Source organism: Eimeria tenella, genomic scaffold (assembly GCF_000499545.2).
Source record: "Eimeria tenella Houghton genomic scaffold, Eth_scaff47, whole genome shotgun sequence".
In the NCBI taxonomy this organism is placed as follows: Eukaryota; Apicomplexa; class Conoidasida; order Eucoccidiorida; family Eimeriidae; genus Eimeria; species Eimeria tenella.
This window is the reverse complement of record NW_013543383.1, coordinates 29,443-56,185: the sequence shown is the minus strand read 5'-3', so window position 1 is coordinate 56,185 and position 26,743 is coordinate 29,443. Positions and strand designations below refer to the sequence as shown.

General features: G+C 48.5%; 5 protein-coding genes across 5 annotated transcripts in view; 2 read left to right on the top strand and 3 right to left on the bottom strand.

Moving 5' to 3' along the window:
* The window catches only part of ETH_00022320 (DNA replication licensing factor, putative), a gene marked incomplete at both ends in the record, with an annotated part of 5,923 nt that extends 3,197 nt beyond the window's left edge, over positions 1-2,726 (top strand). Inside the window, 5 exons of the mRNA XM_013377156.1 lie at positions 74-176; positions 922-1,019; positions 1,682-1,758; positions 2,006-2,160; positions 2,494-2,726. Coding sequence (XP_013232610.1) covers positions 74-176; positions 922-1,019; positions 1,682-1,758; positions 2,006-2,160; positions 2,494-2,726 — 666 coding nt within the window. The remainder of the gene's footprint in view (positions 1-73; positions 177-921; positions 1,020-1,681; positions 1,759-2,005; positions 2,161-2,493) is intronic.
* Positions 2,727-4,164: 1,438 nt separating this feature from the next.
* Positions 4,165-10,307, top strand: ETH_00022315 (uncharacterized protein; the record flags this gene model as incomplete). The annotated part of the gene is made up of 10 exons (XM_013377155.1): positions 4,165-4,471; positions 5,279-5,396; positions 5,985-6,202; positions 6,578-6,672; positions 7,014-7,204; positions 7,414-7,533; positions 8,070-8,234; positions 8,541-8,772; positions 9,465-9,554; positions 10,236-10,307. 10 exons carry the CDS (start codon positions 4,165-4,167, stop codon positions 10,305-10,307), a joined length of 1,608 nt encoding a protein of 535 aa, XP_013232609.1.
* A 657-nt stretch (positions 10,308-10,964) lies between these two features.
* On the bottom strand, positions 10,965-13,208 carry ETH_00022310 (uncharacterized protein; the record flags this gene model as incomplete). The annotated part of the gene is made up of 1 exon (XM_013377154.1): positions 10,965-13,208. One exon carries the CDS (start codon positions 13,206-13,208, stop codon positions 10,965-10,967), a length of 2,244 nt encoding a protein of 747 aa, XP_013232608.1.
* A 7,521-nt stretch (positions 13,209-20,729) lies between these two features.
* Positions 20,730-24,270, bottom strand: ETH_00022305 (uncharacterized protein; the record flags this gene model as incomplete). Its single annotated transcript, XM_013377153.1, has 9 exons — positions 20,730-20,853; positions 21,114-21,302; positions 21,443-21,932; positions 22,175-22,269; positions 22,529-22,768; positions 22,962-23,095; positions 23,288-23,475; positions 23,587-23,648; positions 23,903-24,270. 9 exons carry the CDS (start codon positions 24,268-24,270, stop codon positions 20,730-20,732), a joined length of 1,890 nt encoding a protein of 629 aa, XP_013232607.1.
* A 217-nt stretch (positions 24,271-24,487) lies between these two features.
* Positions 24,488-25,046, bottom strand: ETH_00022300 (uncharacterized protein; the record flags this gene model as incomplete). The annotated part of the gene is made up of 2 exons (XM_013377152.1): positions 24,488-24,693; positions 24,908-25,046. The coding sequence occupies 2 exons, from the start codon at positions 25,044-25,046 to the stop codon at positions 24,488-24,490; spliced, it is 345 nt and encodes a 114-aa protein (XP_013232606.1).
* Positions 25,047-26,743: the final 1,697 nt, after the last annotated feature.

The following is a 26,743-nucleotide window of genomic DNA, read 5'->3' as shown; positions in this document are numbered from 1 at the left end:
CGACCCCGACGCCGTGGAGGAGTCTTTGATCGGCCCGTCGGAGTCTGTGGGGAGTTTTGGCCGCGAGGCGAAGGCGCGTCGCGCGGCGGAGCGTCGCTTGCGCGCGCGGGATCGATCCCGGGATCGATCCCGGGGATCGATCCCGCACCCCGGGATCGCCTGGGATCGTCTCCTCCGTCCGCCCCACACCCCACACTTTTTCCCTTTTTTTCCTTCTGGGGGGGGGAATTGCGCCAGCTTTGCGGGGCTTTTGGGGGCGCTTTTTGCGGCCTTTCGGGCCGCTTTTCGCAGCTTTTGGGGGCTCTTTTTGGATACTTTGTTGCCTCTTTTCGGCGTTTTGGCTGCCTCTTTCTGGCTCTTTGCTTGCTCTTCTTTGCCTCTCTTTGTGGCCTCTTTTGGAAGCTTTGTTTGCCTTTTCTTGGTTCTTTTTCCGCCTTTTTTTGCTCCCTTTTTGCCCCCTTTTGCCTCTTTTTGTTGCCTCTTTTGGGCTCTTTAGTTGCCTTCTTTTGGCTCTTTTTCGGACATTTGTTTGCCTCTTTTGGGCTCTTTTTGGCTCTTTATTTGCCTCTTTTTTGGGTTTTTTGATCTTTATTTGCCTCTTCTTGACTTCCTCTTTTTTCTCGTTTGTCTCTTTATTTGGTGTTTTTGGCTCCCTTCATTTACTCCCTTTTCTCTCTTTAATTGTCCCCTTATTTGTCTATTTCTTTTATTACTTTCCTCATTTGTTCTTAATCCGTCTCCTTATTTCCCCTTTTATCATTTTAAATCCCTTTTTAATCCAAACATTTTAATCTCCCTTTTGTTTCCTTTTTCTCTTTCTTTGCCTCCCTTCTCCCCCTTCACACTTCTTCAAATAAATAAACAAATTAATTAATCATTACTCATTTATTTATTTATTTATTTGTTTGTTTGTTTATTCAGAAGACGACGAAGAAGAAGCAGCAGAAATGGAGCGGCTGCTGCAGCGGGTGCAGCAGCGGCGGCGGCACTTGGCAGCAGCAGCAGCACAAGGCGAAGCTGTGAACCTCAGGGACCTGCAGCAGGCCAAAGCAAGTTTATTTATTTATTTATTTATTTATTTATTTTATTTATTTATTTAGTTATTTATTTGTTTGTTTTATTTATTTGTTTGATTGTTTATTATTTATTTGTTGTTATTTATTATTTGTTTATTTATTAGTTTATTATTTAGTTAGTTGTTTATTTGTTTTCTTTGTTTGATTTTTTGATTGTTTGATTTTTTGATTGTTTGATTGTTTATTTATTTATTATTTCCCCTTTTGGCTCTTTTCTCTTTCTTTTTATTTTGTCTCTTTTTTCGTCTTTTTTATGTCATTTTTAATACCATTTTAATCTCTTTTTGTCTCTTTTTTGTCTCGTTTTCGTCTGTTTTTTATTTCCTTTTAATCTCTTTTTTATTTCTGTTTAATCTTTTTTTCATTTATTTTTAAGTCTCCTTTTTTTCCTGTATTTGAATGGCTTTTTTGTTTCCTTTTTGTCTGTTTTTGTCTTTTATTTTTTTCCTTTTTTTTGTCTTTTTCCTATTTCTTTAATATACTAATTCAATTTAATTGAATTCAATTCAGTTTTAGTTAATATAATTTAATTAATTTATTTAAATTTATTTTATTATTTATTTTATATTTATTTTTATTTCTATTTTATTTATTTTATTTTTTAGAATCTTCTGGCTGACTCAAATCCCCGTCTTGTCGCCTTCGGCGCGGAGCACCAGCAAGCGGTGGACACTTTATTTCGGTTTGTCCCCTTTTTAGGGTTTAGGGTTTAGGGTTTGGGGTTTTGCGCTTTGGGGTTTAGGGTTGAGGGTTTAGAGTTTAAGGTTTAGGGCTGAGGGTTTCGAGTATAGGTTTTGGGATTTAGGGTTTGGAGTTTAGGGTTTGGGGTCTCGGGTTTAGGGTTTAGGGTTTGTTTCGATTCATTACGTGTCTTGTCTTCATTGCTTTTGCTGTTACAACTCCTGCTGCTGCTGCTGCTGCTGCTGCAGTTACTTCCTTTACCATTTCTCGCTTTCCGCCTACAACAGCCAAAGCGTGGTCGCCCACGAAGAAGGCGAGCAGCAGCAGCAGCAGCAGCAGCAGCAGCAGCAGGAAGACGCAGGGAACCCTTACTATTTGGAGAAGATTCAGCAGCTCATTTTAGGTTTGTTAACAGCACTTTCTTTTTTGGAATTCTCTTTCATCTTTTTATTATTTCTTTTTAAATTTATTTCTTTTTGTTTTTTATTTCGTTTCTTTTGCATTTTTATTTACTTTTATTTCTTCGGTTTTAGGCTGCTTTGCTGCTGCTGCTGCTGCTGCTGCGGCCTTTGCCCCTGCCTTGCTGCCTTTTTTGGCGTGTCTTGGTCGGTTTGCTGTCCGCTTTTGCTCTTGCTGCTGCTGCTGCTGCTGCTCTCTTGTACCTTTTTTTCCTAATTTGCGTCTCCTTCTGGGCCATTTGCTTGCTGCTGCTGCTGCTGCTGCTGCTGTGCTGCAGCTGACAAGCAAAGCCTCGCTGTCGACGTGCGGCATCTTCTCTTCGTTTCTGAGCAGCTCGTCAGGTGGATTGAGCTGCACCCCACGCCAGCAATACAGGTAGCTGCAGCAGCAGCAGCAGCAGCAGCAGCAGCAGGGGGGGGGCAGCGGGGGGGAGGGCAGAAGAAGCAACAGCAGCTGCAGCGGCAGCGGCGGCAGCGCGCCGCTGCAGGCACTTCCCCGTCCAGTTGCTGAGCCCCCCGCTTCTGCGCCTGCTGCTGCTGCTGCTGCTGCTGCTGCTGCTGCTGCTGCTGCAGCGGGGTGATAACGCGGCGGTCTGCTGTGCTGCCGCGCATGCGATTAATTTATTTGAAATGTTCTCTTTGTCTTTCGAGTGTCTCCGACGCCCCCGTCCAAGTCCTCGAGGGTCAAAAGAAAATCAACCTCCCGAAACGGTCAAACCCTAAACCCTAAACCCTAAACCCTGGGCTCCGACAGCCTCCACGCCCTAAACCCTACACCCTGGGCGCCGATAGCCTCCAGCCCCTAAGCCCTAAACCCTAGGCGCTGATAGCCTCCACGCCCTAAACCCTAAACCCTAAAACGCTCGCACGCCCTGCAAACCCTAAACCCTCACACTCCCCCAAACCCTAAACCCTAGAACGCAGCGCGAAGGAAACCCTCAGCAGCAGAAGGACGCGAGCCCTTTGTGTCTTTTTTTCTGCTTTTTCTTATTCTCTTTTGAATTCTTTTTCTTTTTATTCTTTATTTCTTTTTTATTTTTGTTTTTAATTTTAAATAAACTCCAACTTGCTGCTGCTTCGGGTGTACGTACAGCTGCCCCAACTGCCAAGGCTCTCGTTTTACAGTCGACAGAATCCGCACCACTTACACCGACGTCCAGCGCCTCACGCTCCAGGTTTGCTGCTGCTGCTGCTGCTGCTGCTGATGTTGGTGCTGCTGCTGCTGATCTGGGTGCTACTGCTGCTGATCGTGCGGGTGCTGCTGCTGCTGATGTTGGTGCTGCTGCTGCTGATCTGGGTGCTACAGCTGCTGATCGTGCGGGTGCTGCTGCTGCTGCTGCTGATCGTGCGGGTGCTGCTGCTGCTGATGTTGGTGCTGCTGCTGCTGATCGTGCGGGTGCTGCTGCTGCTGATCGTGCGGGTGCTGATGTTGCTGCTGATCGTGCGGGTGCTGCTGCTGCTGATCGTGCGGGTGCTGATGTTGCTGCTGATTGTGCGGGTGCTGCTACTGGTCGTGCTGCTGGTGCTGCTGCTTTTGCTGCTGATCGTGTGACTGCTGCTGCTGCTGCCCTTGCTGTTGCTGCTGCCGCTCTAGCTGCTGCCACTGCCATTATTGCTGCTGCTGCTGCTGCATCTGCATAAGCGCAAGCCCGCGCACCTCATTCTGCCGCTGCTTCGCCCCCTCCCCCACGCCCCCGCCGCTGCTGCTGCTGCTGCTGCTGCTGCTGCTGCTGCAGGAGTCTCCTTCGCAGTGTCCCCCGGGGCGGGCCCCGCGGCAGCGGGAGCTGCTGGTCTGTGGGGAGTTGGTGGATGCAGCAAAACCTGGAGAGAGTGTGGAGGTTTTGGGGGTTTACAGAATGAAGTTGGACGTGAGTTTAAACGCTAAATTAGGGTTTCCGGTGGTGGGGACGGAGATTTGCTGCAACAGCTTGCGGAGAACAAAAGAAGAAATGGTGAAGGAGCTTTCCGAGGAGGACTTGCATGCAATCCGCGAGCTGTCTAGACACCCCAACATTCGAGAAAGAATTATTAATTCCATTTGTCCAACTCTTTCTTCTTCAAAACAAATCAAAACTGCAATTGCTTATTCCCTCTTTGGGGGAGTTCCCAAGGGGCGCGAGGCTGCTGCTGCTGCTGCCCACGCTGCCGATGCTGCTGCTGCTGCTGCTGCTGCTGCTGCTGCAGCAGCAGGGGAAGACCCCAAGGAAACTGCGGGGCAGCATGTCATTCGCGGAGACATTAATGTGCTGCTCCTCGGTAAATCCAAAACTGTTTCTTTTTTATTTTCGTTTCTTTTTTATTCTTTTTATTTTATTTCTTTTTAATTCTTCTAAGTTCTTTCAATTCTATTGTTTCCTTTTAATTTCTTTTTTATTTCCTTTTAGTTTCTTTTCAATTTGTTTTCAATTTGTTTTCATTCCTTTTATTTCTTTTTTTCCTGTCACCAGTTTCTACTTTTTTGCTTTTTTAATTTTTTTGTTCCCTTTTTTCTTTCTTGTCTTTTTCTTTTCCTTTAGATTTCTTTTTGCTCTTCTCATTTCATTTTATTTCTTCTAAATCCCTTTTTGTCCTTATCTTTTTTAATTTCTTTTATCTTTTTAATTTTTTTCCTCTTTTTTGATCCCCCGTTACCCTCTCAAGCCCCCTTTTATTCTGAATGGATAAACTAATTAATTATACTTATCTATTTATTTCTTTATTTTTTAATTTATTTATTCATTTATTTATAAAATTAATGGTATCTCTTTATTTCCTTTCCCGCTTTAAAGCCTTTCTGTTTTATTGTTCTCTATTTTCCCGTTTTTGGCCCCATTTGGTTCATTTCAAACCCTCATTAAACCCTTTTTTGGGGTTTTTTCAAACCCTTTCAAACCCTTCGTAAACCATTTTAAAGCCTTTTCGAGCCCTTTTTAAACCGGTTTTTTGGGGTTTTTCAAGACCTTTTAAGCCCTTTTTGGACCCTTTTTTGCGCCCTTTTAACGCCCGTTTAAGCCCTTGCTAAACCCTCTAAAACCCTTTAAACCTCCAAACCCTCAAACTCTAATTTGGTGTTTTTCAATTCAGGAGACCCCGGACTCGGAAAGTCCCAAGCCCTCCAATACGTCGCCCGCACTTTCCCCCGCAGCGTCTCCACCACGGGCAAAGGCGCTTCGGCCTGCGGGCTCACTGCGGGGGTTAGAAGGTAGGGTTTAGGGTTTAGGGTTTAGGGTTTAGGGTTTAGGAGGGAGGGGAGAGGGAGGTAGAAAAGAGAGCTTTTTGCGGGTGGGTGGTGGTGGGTAGGGGCGCTTCCGCCTGCGGGCTCACTGCGGGCGGTAGGAGGTAGGGTTTGGGGTTTAGGGTTTAGGGTGTAGGGTTTAGGGTTTAGGGTTCTGAAATGTTCGCTTTCTTGCGCCTCTTTGGCGAACTAGAAGCTGCACTTGTGGATATAAATACAGGTGCAAATATAGTTAAAATAGAATTATTAATTCCAAAAATAAAATAAAATAAAATAAAATAATTATAATTGCAAATAGAAACACAAATAAACAAACATATACAAATATGAACACCCAAGTAGAAACCTAAAATACCATCTGCGGCAGCAAAAAGCTGCTAATTCCCCGAAATCAATAAAAGCAGCAGCAGCAGCAGCTGCTGCTGCTGCTGCTGCAGTTCCCAATCTACCAGCCCCTCTACTGAGCGCCTATCGAATTCCCCCAAGAACCCACCCCACCCCACCGCGCTGCTGCTGCCGCCGCCGCTGCTGCTGCTGCTGCTGCTGCTGCTGCAGGGACCCGTACTCCGGGGAGTGGAGCCTGGAGGGGGGGGCTTTGGTGCTGGCGGACGAGGGGATTTGTTTGATTGATGAGTTTGACAAAATGACGGAAAAAGATCGGGTGTCTATACACGAGGCCATGGAGCAGCAAAGCATCTCCATCAGCAAAGCCGGAATCGTCACAACTCTCCGAGCCAGATGCGCCGTTGTTGCTGCTGCCAACCCCAAATTCGGTGAGCTCCTGCTGCTGCTGCTGCTGCTGCTGCTGCTGCTGCTGGGGAGGGGGGCTGCTGCTGGGGTGCGGGGGGGGGGCTGCTGCTGCTGCTGCTGCTGTTGCTGCTGCTGGGGTGGGGGGAGGGTGATATTGCGGCGCTGCTGCTGCTGCTGATGCTGCTGCTGCTGCTGCTGGGGTTAGGAGACGGGTAGGGGGAGGGTGTTGCTGCTGCTGTGCTGCTGCTGCTGCTGATGCTGCTGCTGTGGTGTTTGCACGATCAACTAGTGAACGGCGGAGTGCTTGAATTCACATATTTGAAATAAATGGCATAATATTAACTAAATTTAAATTAATTATAATTATCGTTTATTTATTTATTTATTTATTTATTCAGGCCGCTACATCCCCTCGTACACCTTCAAAGAAAATGTGGACCTCAGCGATCCAATTTTGTCGCGCTTTGACCTCATTTGTGTCTTGAGAGATATTGTAATTTATTCGTTTAAGTTAATTAATTTAATTTAATTTAATTAATTTAATTTAATTTAATTTAATTAATTTAATTAATTTAATTATTTTATTTTATTTTATTTTATTGCATTTAGTTGCTTCTGTTTCTCGTCTTTTGGCCTTCTTGCCTCGTTGGTTCTTTCCCTCGTTGTGCCCATGCTGCTGCTGCTGCTGCAGACTCTTGCTGCTGCTGCTCCTGCTGCTGGTTTCTCCTGCTGCTTCTGATGCCACTGCCCCTTGCTGCTGCTGCTGCTGCTGTTTTCTCCTGATGCTTCTGATGCCTCTGCCCCTTGCTGCTGCTGCTGCTGCTGCTGCTGCAGCCTGACGCGGACGAGGACTTTGCGCTGGCCCAGTATGTGCTGAGCAACCACCAGCTGCATCACCCCACAGTCTCTTTGCTGCAGCAGCTGCCGCAGCAGCAAATGGAACGCCTGGAGACACAAATGAAGGCCCTGGAGGCCCACGAGCCCATTGACCAGGAGCTGCTTCAAAAATATATTCTCTACGCAAGGTCTGCTGCTGCTGCTGCTGCTGTCTCTGGTCCTGCTGCTGCTGCTGCCGTTGCTGCTGGTGCTTCTGCTGCTGCTGCTGCTGTTTCCGCTGCAGCAGCTGCCGATCTGCCACCAGTGTTAGCAGCAAGGAAAGGCAGCTGATGACTTTATTACAAACTGCTCAAACAAACGTCCCCCTCTGCTGCTGCTGCTGCTGCTGCTGCTGCAGGGCCTACTGCCACCCCACATTTGACTGCTCCCTTCCCGCCCTCAGCAGCAAACTCTCTTCTTTCTACGCGAAGCTGCGGCGCCGTGCTGCAGCTTCGGGGGGTCTTCCCTTGACTTTGAGGTAATAAACCCTAAACCCTGAAAAAGGGTTTGACGGATAGCGGCTAGGGTTTGGGACTGTGGGTGATAGGGGCTAGCACGTGAGGATGCACCAACTGAGGCAACTCTGTAGCCCTGAAACTCGTTTTTAGGGTTTAGGGTTTAGGGTTTGAGGGGGCGCGAGCTTAGCAAACCACGTTTTAGAGTTTAGGCTTTAGGGCTTGAGGAAGCAATAACTAGTTGAAGCATTCTTCAAGGTTTCTTCTTGTCTCTGAGGTGGCCGCTCTTGGACTGAACCCTATTTTAGGGTTTAGGGTTAAGCCTCTATCTGTTGACCTCTCCTCATTTGCTGCTGCGGCATCTCCTTTTAATTCATGCTGCTCCCTGCACACTCCCTTCTGTTGCCTTGTGCTGCTACCGTTGCTGCTGCTGCCGCTGCTGCTGCTGCTGCTTCCGCTGCTGCTGCTACCGCTGCTGCTGCTACCGCTGCTGCTGCTACCGCTCCTGCTGCTACCACTGCTGCTGCTACCACTGCTGCTGCTGCTGCTGCTGCTGCAGGCACGTGGAGTCTTTGCTGCGGATATCGGAGGCGAACGCGAAAATGCGACTGTCTCCGACAGTTTCTTCTTTAGATGTGGATTTTGCAATTGCTGCTGTTTTGTCTTCTTTCATATCTTCGCAAAAGTTCGCAGTGCAGCAGAAGCTGTCGCGGGAGTTCGCGAGGTTTGTTTTTTGATTCCATTTTTATTCTTTTTGCTTTTTAAGTTATTTTTATTTATTTTTTATTTAATCCGCTTTATTTTGTTTGTTCTCCGGTTCATTTTAGTGTATTTAAATCCAAATTCTGAAAAATTCAAAAATGCCGTTTTGCTGCTGCTGCTGCTGCTCCTGGCTTTTTGCTGTTTTCAAAAGGATCCATTTGAAGACTCTTTTGGAAAACGTTTTCCTCTTTTTAACTCCAAATGTCTGCTGCAATTGCATGCAGCTGACGAGCCCCGCACTTTGCTGCTGCTGTTGCTGCTGCTGCAGGTACACGGCGTTGGCTACAGGAGGCTGGGCGACTCTTGCTGCGTTGCTGCGTCGGCTGCTGCAGCAGCGGCTGCAGCGCGCTGCGCTGCTGCAGCAGCAGCGCGAGCAGCAGCAGCAGCAGCGGCTGCAGCAGCAGCGGGGAGCAGAAGCAGCAGCAGCAAGCGGCGAAAAGCTGCTGGAGCAAGCAGACATTGACAAAGCCAGGAGAGTTGAGTTTACAGACTTCTTGAGGGTGAGTAACAAAATAAAAATAAAATAAAATAAAATAAAATAGGTTAAATAAAAGCAGAATTTAAATCAAATGGAGTAAATCAACAGCTTGTTATTTTTCATCTCTTGTTTAAATGTAAAATGCGCAAAAAATCTGCAAGTGAAAACATTTGCTGCAGAAAATTTGCTGCTGTGCTCTACTCTTAGGGTTTAGGGTTTAGGGTTTCTGGTCCCCCGAGTCTTGAATATTCAAGTGCCGCAAACAGATATTTATTTGTTTATCTGTTTATTTGATTTATTTGTTTTGTTCGTTTTATTTGATTTATTTGTTTTATTTGATTTATTTATTTTATTTGCAATATTTAAATGCCACAAATGCATATTTATCTTTATTTTATTCATTTAATTTATTTCCAAAAGTTGTTTTGGCCCCACTAGATAATGTTCACTTTCTATTTCTTTTTATTTTCATTTTTGTTGCATGCGGCTGTCAAATAATTTAAACAGATTTTCTTTGTGTGGAGCAGCAGCAGCAGCAGCAGCAGCGGCAGCAGCAGCAGCAGCGGTTTTGAATCTGCTGAGCAAAGCACCAGCGAACCCAAACCATAGCAAACCCCAAACCCTAGTAAACAGGATGAATCAAAAGAAAACCTCAAGTTCGTGCTATTGCTGCTGCTACTCCCCGTGCTGCTGCTGCTGCTGCTGCTGCTGCAGCTCGCCAGTCAACACAAATTCAGCGGCTACCAAGTTGAGCAGTGGCTTGCCTCCAAGACCTTCAAGGCTCACTTTTCCCTCATTGAGGTGGTAAACCCTAAACCCTCATAAACCCTAAACCCTCATAAACCCTAAACTCTGGCAAACCCTAAACCCTCATAAACCCTAAACCCTGGCACGCCGTAGGCCTAAAACCTGCGAAACCCAAAACCTTATTCAGCACTAAACTCTAGTAAACCCTAAACCCTAGCAAGCCCTAAACCCTAGCAAATCCTAAACCCTAATAAGCTCACGCCCTACCCTAAACTCTGGTAAATCCTAAGCCGGACTAAACCCTAACCTTGGTGAAACCTGAACCCTCTCAAACCCTAAACCCTAGTAAACCCTAAACCCAAATGCATGCCAACCTAAACTTTAAACCTTAAAAATCCCAAAACCCTAGTAAAAGCTAAACCCTAAACCCTCGAAAGCCTTGTTGCAGTCAGCAGCAAACCCTGAACCCTAATCAGTCTACCAAACCCTAATAAAAACCTAAACTAAAACTCTCTGGCCAAACCCTAAACCCTAATATGGGGCAAACCCTAAACCCTGGAATAGGCCTAGCCTTGGCGAGGCCTCTACTAGGGTTTAGGGTTTAGCCCTAAGGAGCAGCAAACCCTAGGTAACAAGGCTACACCCTAGCTGCAGCAAAAGAAGCTAAACCGCGTACTGCCTTGCGGGATAGCGAAGCAGCGCCTAGGGTTTAGGGTTTAGGGTTTGGCGTGCGCACAGGAGGACAACTGCAAAGTGCTCGTCAGCAACAGCTGGCGAAGAGAAGCGCCCAGTCAAACCACTGCAGCATGAGACGCTGTCGTGCATTTGCTGCTGCTGCTGCTGCTGCCAAACTGCAGCAGACGTTCTAGCTGCTGTAACCGATCTTGCGGCTGCAGCAACTCTTGCTGCTGCAGCAACTCTTGCTGCTGCAGCAACTCTTGCTGCTGCAGCAACTATTGCTTCCGCAGCCACACAGGTGAAGCTGCCGCAAAGTTTTGAGTGCGTGCTGTCCTGTGTGAAGTAGCAGCAGCAACAGCAGCAGCTGCTGCTGGAGCAGCAGCGGATCCTGCTGCTGCTGCTGCTCCCTGTTTGTCGCATGGGTATTTCTCACTCTTTGAAAAAACAAATCAAAAAAAATTAATTTAGGTTTCTCCAGCTGCTAATGAAGAGTTTGCTGCTGTGCTGCCGCAAGTCCGCTGCAGCAGCTGCTGCTGCTGCTCATGCAGATGCTTGCTCTAGGCCACATTTCAAATAGGCAAGTGGAAGCAGAAGCAGCACATGCAGGCCTCTGCGGCTGCTGGCCGCTGCCCAAATGGCTGCTACACTTGCTGCTGCTGCTGCTGCTGCTGCTGCTGCTGCTGATAGCACTGGAAAGGGTAGGCTGCATTAGCTCTCGCTGCATTGGGGTTGCGCAGCTGCCGCTGCTGCTGCTGCTGTGCAGCAGCAGCAAGTGGGGCAGGAAGCGCGTTAAGTCCTCCGTTTCTTCTGCTGCAGCAGCAGCAACTCCCTGCGGTCTTCTGCTTCCGCCAACAATCTGCTGCGGCGCTCCTCCTGCAGCTGTCGCGAAAAGCTGCTCTCCTGGCACTCCCCCCAGTCGAGCTGTGCATACACCTGAGGGTCGTAGCCGGTGACGGCGCGCATTTCGCTGCGCCAGTCTGCTGCTGCTGCTGCTGCTGCTGCTGCTGCTGCGCCGCGCCTGCTGCTGCCCACACCCTCCTCCTCCTCGTCGTCCGCTATGAACGAAGACATGTCCGAGTCCTCTTCCTCCCACTCGTCTTCGCTGCAGCTCCTCTCCCCCAGCAGCTCGGCCTGCTGCTGCGGCTGCTGCTGCTGCTGCTGCTGCTGCTGGCGCTGGCGCAGCAGCCGACGCGACAGGGAACCCACTGGCACGCTGAAAGACAAACGCGCGCTCGGAGACGGCCGGAAGCCACGCGGCACCTGCTGCTGTTGCTGCTGCGGCTGCTGCTGCTGCTGCTGCTGCTGAGACGGGGAAATAGGAGACTGCTGCAGCACGCGAGAGGGCTGGAAGCTAAGGACCTTCTTCGGCTTCTGCTGCTGCTGCTGCTGCAGCTCCTCCTGCTCCCTTTCACGCAGCAACTTCTGCATCAGCAGCTGCCGCTGCCGCTGCCGCTGCAGCGCGTGTTTGTTTCCTGCTGCAGCGTTTGGCAGCTTAGGCTTGGGGGGCCCGCTAACTGCTGCTGCGGGGGACTTCTTCTTGTGCTGCTGCTGCGGCTGCTGCTGCTGCTGCTGCTGCTGCTGCGGCTGCGGCTGCTCCTCGGAAGGCGGGGTCGCTGACGCCGAGCGAGAGCGAGAGTCGTCCAGCCTGGGTTGCTGCTGCTGCTGCTGCAGCAGCTGCTGCTGCTGTTGCTGCTGCAGCATGAGCCTTGGGTTCCACGGCTGCACGCCCCTGACGAGGTCAATTTTGCTGCTTCCAGAGGTCCCGGCTGCAGCTCGCGAAGCGGCGTTTGCTGCTGCAGCCTTCGCTGCTGCTCCTGCTGCTGCTGCTGCTGCTGCTGCTGTTTCGGCCTTCAGCACTTCGCAAGATATCTCCCCGTCTCCCCTTTCAAAACCCTCAGGCCTCCCCCGCAGCAAACGAACATCTGGATTGCTGCTGCTGACTGGAGTGCTGCAGATGTGTTTGACAATTTTGGTGCCATCTTGGCCGCGGATGACCACCACGTTGCTGCTGCTGCTGCTGCTGCCTCGGCTGCTGCTGCTGCTGCCGTTCGAGAAGAACGGGTGCGGCCGACTCTTCGAACGGGACCTGCTGCTGCTGCTGCTGCTGCTGCTGCGCTGTGAGCTGCAGACGCTTGTACTGCTGCTGCTGCTGCTGCTGCTGCCCGGGCGGGTAACCAACGTCCCTACTCGGTTGGCCACAGGCATCCTGAAAGATGCTGCTGCTGCTGCAGCAGCTGCTGCTGCCTTTGGGGTCTTCCCCTGCTTCTTCATCCGCTGCATGTCTTCCTCCAGCTGCTGCCGCAGCTGCAGCAGCTCCTGCTGCCGCTTCTGCAGCTGCTGCTGTAGCGCTGCGTGGGCGCTCTCGCGCTTTTCTTCCTGGTGATTAGTGTTGCTGCTGTTGCTGCTGCTGTTGCTGCTGCTGCTGCTAGTGCTGCTGCTGCCGCCGCTAGTGGTTGAAGAGCTAGCCCTCGCACTCGCACTCGCAGGCGGTTCGCTGCTGCTGCTGGAAGACACGCCGCTGTGGCTATTTTTGTTGCTGCTACCGCTCTGGCCGCTGCTGCTGCTGTTGTTGCAGCTGCTGCTGCTGATGTCAATGGGCTTGCCCTCTTGCAGCAGCTGCTGCTGCCGCTCCACCTCGACGAGCCTCTTCGCCATCGCCTGCACCTGCTTCTGGGCCTGGCGGTCTGTAGGGATAGATCTGTTTGCTGCTCTTAGCTGTTTGACGAGCTGCTGCCTTTCCTGCTGCAGCTGCTGCAGCAGCTGCTGCTGCTGGCTCTGCTGCTCAGCCTCCGGACGACGAGCATCGCGAGCTTCCGCCTCCCGTTGCTGCTGCTGCAAACGCTGCTGCTGCTCCTGCTGCTGACTCTTCTGCTGCTGCTCTCGTTCCTGTTGCTGCTGTCGCTCCTGCTGCTGCCGCCGCTGCTGCTGCAGCAGCAGCCGGCGCCTCCGGTCCTCCACGGACAGCGGGCGCCCTGAGTGTAGCAGGTTGCGTTCAACTTTGGGTGGCCCCACGAGGACGTCAAGGAGATCCATTTTGCTGCTGCTGCTGCTACTGCCGCTGCTGCTGCTGGGAGGGAAAGGGCAGCCGTTGCTGCAGCAGCACACCACTTGCTCCTGCGCTGCAGCGCAGCTCTAGGAAGCAGTGCTGCTGCTGGTGTGGCTCCTCGAGCTGTCCATACACTTGAAGCGCCACTGCCCGTAATCGCGTCGGCTTCCGAAGGCAGCAGAAGACGCTGGTACTGCTGCTGCTGCTGCCGCTGCTGCAGAGAGCTGCGCTCGAGGCACAGCTGCTGGCTTCGGGGAGCAACAAACGCGGGCGAGGACAAACTGAAAAGTGTATTAGGTGAAACTATAATCGGTTGAAGTCCAAAATGCTCTAAAGGAAGAGGCAAACGTCCACAATGCGCGTCACAGGCCCGCGCCAAGGGCGCTGGCCTCAACCCCCTGGACTGAGCCGAACGAACGTGTGCACGCCGCTACGGTGTACGTACGCCGTTTGTTTTGCGTTAACTCAGAAAGCAGTAAGTGAAAGAGCTTCGCATTTAATTAATTCCTCTAAAGACGAGGGCGCAGCAGCAGACAGTGCGCGGCTGCCTGAGCGGCTACTCACGGCGGCCGCTGCAGAGAAGCAGCCAGGCCTGAGCCACTCGGGGCGTTCGCATCTAGCTGCAGCGAAATTAGAGTTCAAATACCTTTTAAAAAGGTATTTTCTTTTGAATTCAGCTTCTGTCGCTTCCTTTTAGATCCTTCTGCTGCCTTGTCTTCCTGCGCGACCTTGTGCATGCTGACAGCCAGAGCCCGAAACGTGAAAAGTCGGATTCTGGTGGCTAGCTATTGCCAGCGGCGCTGCTAGCAGCTGTTAAGAAGCAAAAGTTCGCTTTAAACATTTAGTTGCGTCTTTTGCTGCCAGCTAGCGAGCGCAGCAGCAGCAGCAGCGCTGTAGCACGAGGCAGCAGCAGCAGACAGGTCACCGGCAGTTTGCCTTTTTGCTGCTCTCTCCGAAAATCGCAGGTAAAGAGAGCAGCCAAGTGCTGCACTTAGCTGAAACTCTTTCACTCTGCATCCCCTGGCCTAGGAGCAGCAAAGAAATGCATTTCTGTCGCATTGGAAGTGCTTACCGTCTCATTTCCCCCTTTAATTCCCACATGAAGTCAAATGAAAGCAAAAAAACCCGAATATCCGCTGTCACAGGCTATTGCGTAGATATATATCCCCCGCATGCAAGTCCGCATTGGGGTTTTTAGGTCTTTTGTTTGACTCTTCTAGTCGTAGTGGTCTTAATGGGACTTAATACATTTCTCTTTGGCTATGGTGGCTTCTTTATGCCTGTCTTTCAGGCTAGCTGGTCTTGAGCTGCGCACAGAACTTCAGCAGCAAGCTGCAGCAGCAGTGAAGCTATTTCTGTGGGGAGGGGTTGCTAAAAATATTCGGTTAGTGTTCAGAAATAACTTCAATTTGAAATAACTAAATGTACTAAATGTATTTGGAGTCTTTAAGGCCCCACGAAAAGACCTGCTCACAAAAGCTTCCCTTTTGCTGAGCGCTTGTGTAGCTCTAAACTTATTCACTTCAGGTTTTAATGGAACTACTGCACAATTTTTTTTCGTTTTGTTTCCTAATTGTGTTTATTTAAGCAACAATTGATATTTGATCAGCAGCATATTCCAGCATTTCCTGAAGCTGAGTTTCAGGGCTCTTTTTATCTCAAGGTTTCCGAGCCATTTCTGTAGCCGTCTGAATTTTCTTTTTTGTGGAATGCGGAAGTCTTCTATTTATGTTTCTTTTAAGCAGTTTTGGAGGATTTGCCGCCATTGTAGCGTTTTACGCTTCTCACATTTTAAATCTTCCTCTTCTTTTCATTGTTTCTCAATTAATGCTGCGTCGGCAGCATTAATTCAGAAACAATGACCATTTCCGGCTGCGCTATCCCCGGCCCTCAGCAGCAGCTGTGCTGCAGCAGTATTCTGTGTTCAGCAGCAAGCAGCTGCTGCAGAAATGATAGCAGAACGCACTGGAGGTCCTCTGGTCTGTGAAAGAAAGAAAGAAACTAAAAAGAGCTCTGCCAGCAGCAGGTGCTTTCACAACATCCCATGTGGGATCCGTCTGCAGCAAAAGTGAAAACCCTTAGAGCGCACTCTATTGCTCTTTCGATGCAATTTTTTTCTGTTTGCTGAGTGGTTAAGCTTCTTCGTTTTGCTGTTGGTCGCGAAAAGAATTCCTTTTCCAGTTTTCTCCTCTGTCAGCTGCTGGGTCTATTGCCAGTTCGCGCCATGTTGGAGTGCCAGGAACCCCAAAACTACTTTATTTGTTAATTTTGCCATTAGCTTTCCAATTTGTTTGTTTATGTATCTCTGGTTCGAGTTCAGGCCGCTGGTGCACAACAATGTGTGGCACTTCGAACTGCTCTGCGCAGCCCTGTTGTAAACGGGGGTTCCTTGGCTTCCTCCTTTCTTAGACTTTCTGTTGCGGCCTCATAATTATCGGTTCCAGTAGATGTTTTTGCTGAACAAATAATATTCTTATAAATCGAAAACCGTGGAGGCAGGAAACAAACGACCAGAGAAATTCACGTTTGCAGGCCTGTGGTAATGAGAATAGTATATTTGAAATCTCTGTCCCACGCCCTGTCTTGCAGCAGACTAAAGACCCTTTTGGTTTGGCTTTTCTACACTAAGTTGCGGACTGAAGCTTTTCTTGATTCGGTGTTTCTGCACTAAGTTGCTGAGAGTATAACAGCGACTGCCACATGGCTGTCGATGCTTTTTCCTAAGTGAATTCAAGAAGCAGCAGCAGCAGACAAGCCTTAGGCAGCAAACTGTTCGTTGCATGCTGGCACAAGTGGAACTCAGAATCTTCTTAATGGATTTCGTGGTCCTGCTGGCTTCTGGGCCGCAGGCGAGAGCGGCAACAAGTCCAGCTCTGCAAGCTCATTCACAGATGCTGCTAAGCAAGTGACAGCACATAGTGACAGCCAGCCTCAGCAATACTTCAGGACAACGTTAACCCAAGTCTCCCTTAGAAATAAAGCCGCCCCTATGTTCCTTTAGAGGCTCCAGGAGGGGCCAGCGGCTGCGCAGGATGAGTAACCTCTTGCCATGCAAGTCACAAGTCACTCCTGTCCTCCGTAAATTCAGTAGTGCTAACTTGTTAAGCTTCAGCCCTGGCAACCCTAAAGCTGTCTGTGGTGGGAAAGCTTCCCTATTGCTCCTTTAGTGAGGCAGTACTGCCACCTGCATGCATATACATTTACATTGAGCATAGGCTGAGTTAAAAGACACTTAAATCAGGCATAGGTCACAATGTTGCAGTATGTGATTTCGAGCACAGCTCATTGTGAATCGCGTCTGCGTTCTTCTTTTCTGCTTTTGTACACTGTCACACATGTGCATCTTATTTTTGTTTTTCTGCTGGTCTCCTGTAGAATGCTCCGGGTCATCCTGTGGAGAGCTGTGGGCAAGGAGCTATGAGGCTGCCAATGCAGCACGTGGTTTGTAATCCGAAATCCAGTGAATGTCGCCCCATATAAGCACCTCAACAATGACGGAATGGAAGAAATGGGAGACAATGCCACAGAATAAGTGCTTGCAGCACAAGAGAGCCTGTCAGCGAGACGTAAAACCAGATTGAACATCCCTGCCAGAAGGGAACAGTTCCCTTGGATTCCCACGCTGCAGAGGCCGCTGCGAAACTGCATGCCTCTCGATGCTGCAATCAGCAACCAAGCCCTTTCACCCGCTTTCCGTGAAAACAGCCAACCACAGCTGCTGCATGCGCACGTCCGAAGCACACAAAGGGGCCGCATTTCTATGGTATTACAGGAAAGCGACGCCAAGCTGCGAAGGTGACGAGCGGAGGGATCAGGTGAAGGCAGAAACGAGCCACCGCAGCAGTTCCTGTTATGCGTACTAGTCCTTGCCAGCTTGACTGTCTTTTTCTGACTGTATGCAGTGAACAACCTCTCATTTTCACTCACTGTTGCAAGCTGAGATGCGCATATGCTACATTCAGTGCCACCCGTTCAAGACTACCTCGCCATTAAAAGGACCTCTAGGGCAGTAGCAGCGCAATCGGCAGGACCTGATTTTGCACTCAGCCCACATCAGGGTGCACCTGCCAAGTTGTTGTTTGTGCGCCAGATCGCTAATAAAAGGTGAAGCCGTAGCCGAATGCATTCAGGTTATACCGGCTCTATAGAGCAGTGATCAACGGACAAATGATTTTTTTCGCGATTCAGTTGCTGAAAGCTTTTACTAATGTCGGATTACAAATGCATTGACTCCTGTGGGGCTTTCAACTTTCATGCATGAATCACGCGCTTTTTGTCTCGGCGCACAACTTCTCACACGACCATCACGGTACTGAGTGCCTTTGTGGTGTGCGACATTTGTTCATATGATTAAGGGCAGCGTGAAACGAGATGTAAATTCGACCTATTGTTCCGATATGGGTTCCAAATCAGGTGGCGATGACGTGGAGAATAACTTTAAATGTGTGTTATGCATATACATATATAGGTGGTGACGTTTCACGTGTAATCTAACTGTCAGATGAAATAAAAACCCGCTACAGCGTTTCGGGAAGTATATTTTTGTGCGTCTTTTCACGAATAATTATTCCAAGCACTTCAAAGAAGAACGATTTAACTGCAAATTAATGTTTGGTTTCGACAAGAAAAGAAAGAGGGAAGGTGTGCCCAGTGCTTATAATGCACAATGTGGAGGAGAACAAAACGACGTGGCAGCAAGAACGGTCATACGCTAGGCTTCTGCCGTTTGACCCCAAAACGCTGTGATTAAAGCTGAAAATGATTAGGGCGTAGGTAGGCCACAATCGGTCTTTAGAACTTCTTAACGAAAGCCTTCTAGCCATGTTAGTTCCCAACCCAAGCTTAGCGTCCTTTTTTCCATAAACCAAGCATTAGCGGCAGCATTTCATCTTTAAATCGACAGCTTATGCTCACGTAGTCAGCTGGACAGTTGTGAGCTGCAAGGGCTAAATTTCAGACTCTCTCAAATGAGTAGGCCGCTAGTGATTGACGACACTGTATCTTTGTTTCTAATATTCCTTGTGAAAGCAGTTTCTTGTTGCAGCATCAGAAGACTTTTGCATATTGTAGAATCAATTAGTCGTTACATTAGCTTCGTTTCATGGGTGAGTGCAAACTTCGAGCTGCCGCCACGTGTGTTTCTGCTTCACTGAGTTGCCTAGGGCACTGTGCAAGTATATCCAGGCCTGGAACAAAGCAGCGCCAAAATGGCTAAATCATGAAAATGGCCTTATTTGTGAATTTTGTTGTCCCAGTAAAATCAGTAAAATCAATAACACAGAACAAATTGAGCATCATTCGCTTATTTTTCGCCGGCTTAACGCTTCTGCTGAACCATCATGCACGAAAGTAGCCTTTAGAACGAATGGAGAGCCCTAAAGAACCTCAAATAGGTGAAATCCTGGCCTCCACGGCTCTTTGTCTTCGAAACAGATCGTGCTAGCTGCTTTCCGATATCGTGAAGAGGGCTACTGTAATTTGAATATTCTACCCTTGTACTGTTGGATTAAAATCTGCTTTCGACGTTTGTGACCTGACTAAGGCTCGCCCTCAAGAAGTGCCCGTGCTTTGCCTAAGAGCTTGTCTGCAATTTGACCTGGCACACATGATAAGCCTTCAAAGATTTAAAGCGCAACGCGCCTTTTAGTTTTACCGCAAGAGGCATTTTGTGGCATCACACTGAGCTGAAGTGTTGATAACGCTGAGAAATGCTGTGCACATTATTCGGTACCCCATTCTGGCCACAATGGAAGTGCTCGTAAGCTTGCAAAGAGCTAGCAACGCTGCATATAAATTTTAGAGTACAAGCATAATTGCCATTTGTGTAAACATTTTAGCTAAAGGTTTCAAAAGCTATTAATTTGAAGGGAGCGTCAACACTCCTTCAGCTCCTCTTATGGGTCCTGTTTGCAACGCACAACGGCCCACGGTGAGAGTCGCTATCCGACATTTTTTTCTGATGTCAGGCTTGATGATATCAGGCTTGATCTGGAGATGCAATAAAACAATTGCCGCAGCGAGAAGCCGTACGAGTTACGAATAGTTTTTTTCACGTTTGAATTTTAAAAAATGTGGTGCACAAAATCCTTGTTGCAAGCGTCTTCGGAGTTCAAGGGAAAATGGCAGAATGAAGAACGGAAAGTGCGCAGCAAGCTCATCTTTTGTTCCGTATGCCACAGAGTAGTTGCTGGAGACCATCTAGACACGAGGTGAGCTGAACTATCCGATTTCAGACGGCTTCATGCAAAGCGCTAAACTAAACATTTCCACTGTAGAAAATAAACATGAAAAGGCGAATTTGAAGTCATATAACCGCAAATCAATGCTGCTTTGAAGATTCATGATTAATTGAAATGTTGCGGTTTGACACGAAGAAGCTTTGGCTGTGCAATGGAATTCAAAATAATGCAGTCCAGCCATGAATTTTAATGTCTCTATATCATTCAGAAGCGCATCACATCAGGTCTTTTGCCGATCTCGAGTGTGACATCGAAAACGAGTATGTGAAATTACTAGACTTTTAAGAGCTTTGGAAGTCCACTCTACAGAATATTTGAGCTCCACTTGAAGCGGCAAGCAGGCGGGACTCTTACGTTAGGCTCTTAAGACCATTCACTTGCAAATTAGGGCTAACAGTGCTTTTTGCTCTCGGCGCACCAGCGCAAAATACTAGAACCAAATGCAAAAGCACTAAAGGTAACACACAGCTACAAATGCAAGAGCGAAAATATACACCGCATTCTGCATTTGGTCTGTCCCAGCCCCAGCTCTCCGAAAAGTGTACTTTGTAGGTATGGGAGTACATAAAAAGCTCGTGGGGAGTGTAGCGCCTGCTGTATTAGATTCTGGTTTCAATTCTTTGTAATTGGCTGGATCTACATTGTAATGACCCCTCTTTTTGTGACATGCGGTGACCTCCTTAGGAAGAGAGCCCTCCAATTACATGTTCCCAGAGCTCGCAGCAGCCTAGCGTCTTCTCATCAATATACAAAATAGATTATCTCTCGGGATACCCTGCAAGGTGAGCGCGCCCCTGCAGTTTTCTAGGTTGTTTGACTTGAGAAAGACTACTTGGTTACTAGCTTGGAATCATGCACACTTACGACGACACGCTATACTCGTCCCATATTTTTCGAGTCTTCACTTTCTACCACCCATTCTATTAAGTGCTAAACGCCTTTCACTGGCACCTTTGAGCCAGCAAGGGGCTTTCGCAGAGCCTGAGATTTGCTTAAAGTTCCAACAAGAGTACCCTGCAGTGGTAGAATTAGGGAAGTCTACGGACGATTTCTCTAAAGAACTATGCTACAGTGCCCTGAAAAGGTCGCAGCAGATCTGTGTATTCACGAACAACATTCAATTAAAGCAAAGAACAGGACAAAAATGTTCACGGTGTAAAGCTGCAGTAAGGGCACCTTTACAAAGACTACCGGTGCCTCTGCTTGACGTTCGACCCGCGAAGCAAACGGCAACCGTTCTACGTCATTTTCTGCTAGCTGTGCATTCACTTAGAAGTTGAATGCAAAGGCAACAGCCGCTACCAAGGCGGTGCTAAGGAGGGTAGTGGAGAAAGCAACTGGAGCGCCGTTGCCTTGAGACATCGTCGCAGAAACCTTTTTCCAGGTGCTCTCGCTGAAAGCAAACAAACACGGTCAGATCGCGGGAAAAATTGTCAACAGCTTTCATTTCCGAATGGATCTGCCAACTAAGCAGCTAGGGCGATCTAATGAGTAGCGCTCGTGTTGCTTTATAATCAGAGAAGGACTTCAGTAGTTATGCGCACAGACTATTACTTGTAGGTATACGAGAGGCTGCAAAATCCACTCGTTCTGTGTGAGAAGCTTCATATTGACAGCAAAGGCTACGAAGCTTCTCTAGTCCTGACAGCTTACGATATGGGTGCTTTATCCTTTGTGAAGACTGCAGGAGAGAGCTCGCAAACGATAGCTTGCTGGTCGCAGCCCTCAACACTGTAGCAGGTGGCTGTGGTACTCTCCCCTTCGCTGATGAGGGAAACGAAGTTCGTTGCATCACCCTTTTTGTAAACAGCCTCGCTGGTGGTGTAAGCTGGTGGGATTGCGCTGAGCAACACACACAGTTCACACATAAAGAGAGCTACGCCATCGTTATGGGCACAGGGAGCGGGGCAGCAGCTGCTGTGTTGTTATGTCCCAATGTACTGCGAAAACAGGGTCGATGTTTTGCGTGACAGAACCCCCACCTGAATTGTTCATAGCCCTTCTTCCAGGCTGCAACAGCAACGGAGCAAGTGGCTTCAGTGCCAGAGTAGTACATCAAGCTCTTTGTCATCTTTTGGTCCTGTGATGAGAAAAGGAGGGCGAAACAGTGAAACTTGATACTCTCTACCTCGTCTGACATCAGACGAGGTAGGAAATGCACAAAATATCGATGTTTACCGTTTCGGTGGCGCTTTGTGAAGCGTCTTGCAACCAAAACTGGTACAAAGAGGAAGCTGTTCAAAGTTACTATGCGCATGGCCAAGACGTGATGAAACGAAGCTCGTGAGCGGCTCACCATAATCGTAACAGTTCCATTCTTGAGAGCGTCGCAAGTCACGCCACTCATGGGCTCGCTAAGCTGTGTGTTTCTTGTTGCTTTCGAACTGGCCTTGGCTTCTGTGAAACCCTTCAAGCCCAGGGTTTCTTGCGTGCGGAAGCCGTTGATCTCCTTGACGCAGCTCTTGCCTTCCTCTATTGCAACACAAATAAAGAAAGCACACGACGTACTTGTTGTGTCTCTTACTTGCTCAGCGATTCTCTCTCTTTCAAGCAGTTGTCTCTCTAATGTAAGCTAGCACCGGCACCAGACGGCGGTAAATTATTGCGCCACAAACGACACGACAGAAGTGCTGCAGCCGTGTGAAATGAAGGCAACGCCTGACAGTTCTTTCACCGCACTTCAGACTTCCAGAGAGAGTGTGCCACTGCCTTACGGAGTCTAGTGAAAGAGATGGTAGGGGGCTTGGGTTCGGGTTCGGGTTCAACATCAGGCTCCTCTGTGCCCGTAATTTTGTTCCAGGTTTCCTCACTGCTCACACAAGGCCGCTTCACATTCTTCTGCAGGCTGGCCTCAATAGAACTTGTGGGCTAATTATTTTCTGCACTACCGAGGGCTGGCTGTAAAAGAACGACGGAAGGCTAGGCTCCAGAAGAGTGGACGTGTTGGACGGCTTGTTCAGAAAAGGGAACTAGTTTAAAAATTCGAGCCACAACAAAGCACTTAGAATAATACTGCAGTGGAGAGCGAATATGCTCTCGTGTAGTGTTTCCTGCAGACCATGACATACCTGATGGGCTGTTCACCCTGGACTAGTGTTGGCTTTTTAACGAAGCAAATGAGTGCGGAGTTTGTGCAGCCAGTGGCATCATAGCATCTCATTTCGCGGGCCTCATCAACCATCATCGAGACATAGCCGGCCACTTCGCTTCTGTAGTAGATTTCATTGCCTGAGACTCCCGACCTTCTTGCGCGCCGGGTCCTCTTCACTACATCATCCTTTGCCTCGAATGCAGGTGGGCGCTCTTCTCTGCACGCAGCATGTTTCGAAACTCAAATGAAGTGAAGAAGTTGTGGGAAATCAGGCCTTCACTGTGACAGGGCAATCTCCTTGCGAAAGAGAGTCTTCACGAATGCATAAGACCAACAACAACTTTTCCCATGACTCAGCATATTTTCTAGCTTTTTTTGTTGCGCAATGCCACAGAATCCACTGCCATTACTGGCTGGTAGCGAAGCGGACGCCGACTGACCCAAGCTGCTCAAGACCAGTTTGCCAGAACGCGACGGTTTCTTCCCCTGTGGGAACCTCTCCACCTTCTTTGGAATAGTAAATCAGAGTGTACTCCTTTTCCACCTGAGAATAGCTTGCACCATGTCAAATGAAGCTGCATGGCGCCCAAGCAAGCTACAAAGCTAAGAATTATTTAATAAATTCATGATGCTCAAACAGTACAAAGGGTTATGGTTGGACCAAGACGATCGACAGTATTCAAAAACGGGTAAAAGCAGCATTACTGTTTGCTTTGCTGTGGATATGGAAACTCACCACTGGGTCGATTGTCGAGCTGTTGATCTGGTCGCATGTTAGAGCATACAGTGCATTTTCATATGATGCTGCTGCGCTCTTTTCCTGGAATTCGTCTAGTTCTTCACTCTGTGCCGCAGTGAATTCATCGAGATTCAGTTCCTCTGCACCTCTCACGGCATTCACCGCATCCAGGAGGTCTTGGCCCTCTGCACATCATGAAAGCGGAAAACAGTCACCGAACAATGGCACTGGCAGCCGCCTACTCCACCAATTCTCCTGAATCTAAGTCAAGCATTTATTCTGAAAATACACCCTACCATGCGCATTCAGGACGGGCTTCTTCTTCTTGTATTCATCGTATTTGTGCCACATCTGACGGCTGCAGCCATTCACAACAACAAGCAAGCCGCTTGCCGTACTTACAAAGCCTGCCACTGACTCAAAAATATTCCGCGCTTTGAAAGCGAAAATTTGTGTTGTTTGTTGGCCTTCTATCCTATCCTTTAGGATGGAAGAACAACAGACAAAGCGTGGCGACTCTTGGCAAGCAAGCTATCCCTGTTACGTAGGACTCTAGCAGCTTTGTGCGCTGCCCAAGTAAGGCCTTCATCGTTAATACCATTCTGAGCTCACGTTACTGGACTTGCGTCAGCTTGTACTCCAGAAGGCTTGATATAACACACGATAGGGACATTGTCTGCACACTCCGCTGCAGTTCCACAGTAGATGCTCTGTGCCGTTTCGCTCAATAAGCTCGCAAGGGCCGCAGCATTGGGATCTTCGTACGTCCCTGTATTGTCTTTGTACACTGGAGGATCTTGCCCTCTGCACGCACAAACAGCTGTTTTCATTCGAGTTGAACCCTCGCATGAAGCACAAATATTCATCCGTAAGCCTGCCCACTTCCGGCGCGCTGCACGGGATACCCCCCTTCCGTAATAAACGTACTTGAAGGCTGTGTAGCCACCTTCCCACTGCTGCAGAGCTTCCTGGCATGTCATAGTTTCCTCGCCTGCCTCTGCTTTTGCAGCCGAAATAACAAATACCTTGGTTTCTCCGGATTCGTTCGACTGCACAATATCACCCCAGTGGCTATTTTATTTCGTCGTTCCCTTTGTCCCATTCCTCATACTAGTTATGATATTCTTACGGTTTTGCAGTGCTCCTGGTTACAAGCAATGATTGGGAGAAAGCAAACAGTATTTTCCTCGTGATAGGTTACTGGGTCGTGTTCTTCACTAGTGGACCTACGATATGGTTGAACCTTCCAGACTGCAGTGCACTGCACTCAGTTGCGGCGAGAAACGCAGTGATGTCAGTGGTTGGATCTGCTTCGGCGAGCTCTTTAAAGTCCTCAGCTGTTGAAAGAATGCTCTTGCGCCACGTGTTTATTGTCTTCGTGCAATATTTGTCACCACCAGCCTCTGAGGAATGCGGCAGCAGCCGAGGAGTTCGGAGCTACAACTGTTCATTTTCGTTGCTATTTTCAGGCGCATTATTCAAATGATGGTAGTGCTCTTCTCAGCCAGCAGCTATGTCTACTTTTAAGACCTTCCCTACCCCGTGCGCAGCAAATCACTTCAATAGAGCATTTGCGGAGCGGCCAACAGCTCCTGTTTAAAGCTCGTTTCAGCCTACCTATAGGTGTTAAATTAGCTGCTTTGGCGCTCCGCATATTTCGGAGTGCCCTGCTACCTTGTCCAAAGGCAGCTGCAAAGCTCCCGTGAGCTATAGCGGCCGCGGCCGCAAAAGCGGCGCAAGTGCAGAGCGATTTCATTGCCGAAATGACCAAAACTAACAATTACTGCCTAAATTAATTCAAGTGCACCAAATAAATTGTTCCAGGATTGTTTTCTGTTCCACAGTCGAGAGGCGCGCCCTGCATTGTTCAGCGGTGCTGCGGCGGGGCTCCAACAGTCGATGCGGGGACCTCCGCAGAAGTGCACCTGCTAGTGCCGCTTTGGCTCCGAGGGTATTTTCATCTGTTAGGTAGTTGTAAAAATTAACCAACCAATATTTCATAATATATGTGAAAATTTGGCCCGGAAACTCCGGTGAAACCCAACGTCGTCGCACCTATTAGCAGGTCACTTCCGACCCCGGCTCAGTAGACCCAACGAGCACGCACGCTGTGAATGTTACAAAAACAAGCCTTGCTAAATAATTTTTCTAATTTTATATCAAAAACTTGTCAACCGTTATTGTTTTATTTTGCCTCCATGGAAGTAGCAGCTGCACTCGATCCAGCAGCCTGTCCTGAACCTGACACTTCGGGACAAAATCATCAACCAGCAGACTGCAGTTTAATCCCCGCTTCCTTGGCTGCAACGTCGTCAAAATTGCATATTACTAAATTTTATTAATTTTGAAAAAGATTTACAGTGCTTTTCTCTCGCTTAAGCGCGTAAGTTTGGAAAAAAATAGTGTTTGTTCCTGAGGTTCTTCAAGGAGCGGGAGCTGATGGTCATGGACACATACATTGCTGATACCACCCAGATGATGCCGTGCTACTAAAAAAATTATACTTTTGTTTTTCTTAGCTACTCAAGGGGCAAGTTAAGCGGCCCCTACTGGCCACTGTTGGCTATGCACGGATTGGTTTAAGGTTATACACTGCAAGCTGGAACTGACGGCTACGGGATTCTTGCTGCGTGGTTTGCCGAGTCATAGTGGATATTTACCAGTATTTTCATTTTATTAGATTTTTTGGAGCGGATGATCACGGAAAGAGAGTTTTGGTAGGCCTAGCGAAACTGCTGTTGGGGTAACTCGTGTTGGTCGATTCGAGAATCGACCATCGCGAGGCTCACAGCTCAGGTTCCTGCTGTCCCAGGAGCCCGAGCTGTGAGCCTTCGCAGAAACAGATGTATGATACAATCGAAAATCTAGAATTCCTCCTTTCACACCTCTAGCTTTCAATGCTGTTTCACGTTCTTGTATGAAGCTGAGGTCCATTTTCCGCCCAATTGCAGCTGTTGCATAGGAGAACGCTTGTGACCAAAAGATCGTGGCGAACATCAACTTTCGAGACTTTACATGGCGTCTCACAGTCCTGTGCAGCTACACTGTTACATCATCGTCTCGAAAATCCGCTCCACGGAGTGTTGCCCATAGTCACTGGGGCGAGTGGCAGAACCGTCGTTTGAAGTAACTTGACTCTTATTTTGTACTGCAGTCAGAGGCACTCCCTCTTGTTCGCCAAGTTTTCTGGCGATTGTCTTGTCAACGCCTATAGACGTTTGTGAATTTTCCAGCCTCTCCTTGGTGCTGTCTGCAAACAGGTTTCAGCAAACCTGCTGCGCTTGACTCCAGAGGTCATCCAACTGCTATAACCGACCAGATCGTGAACTGATGAAAGCAAGAAAAGTTTGCCACGTATCTGTGTCTATTCTCCAGCGGCACAACCACAGAGCAGCTTCCTGTCCTGGTACTGGGTACTGAGGATGCCATTCGCAACCTTCAGAGATCAGACCC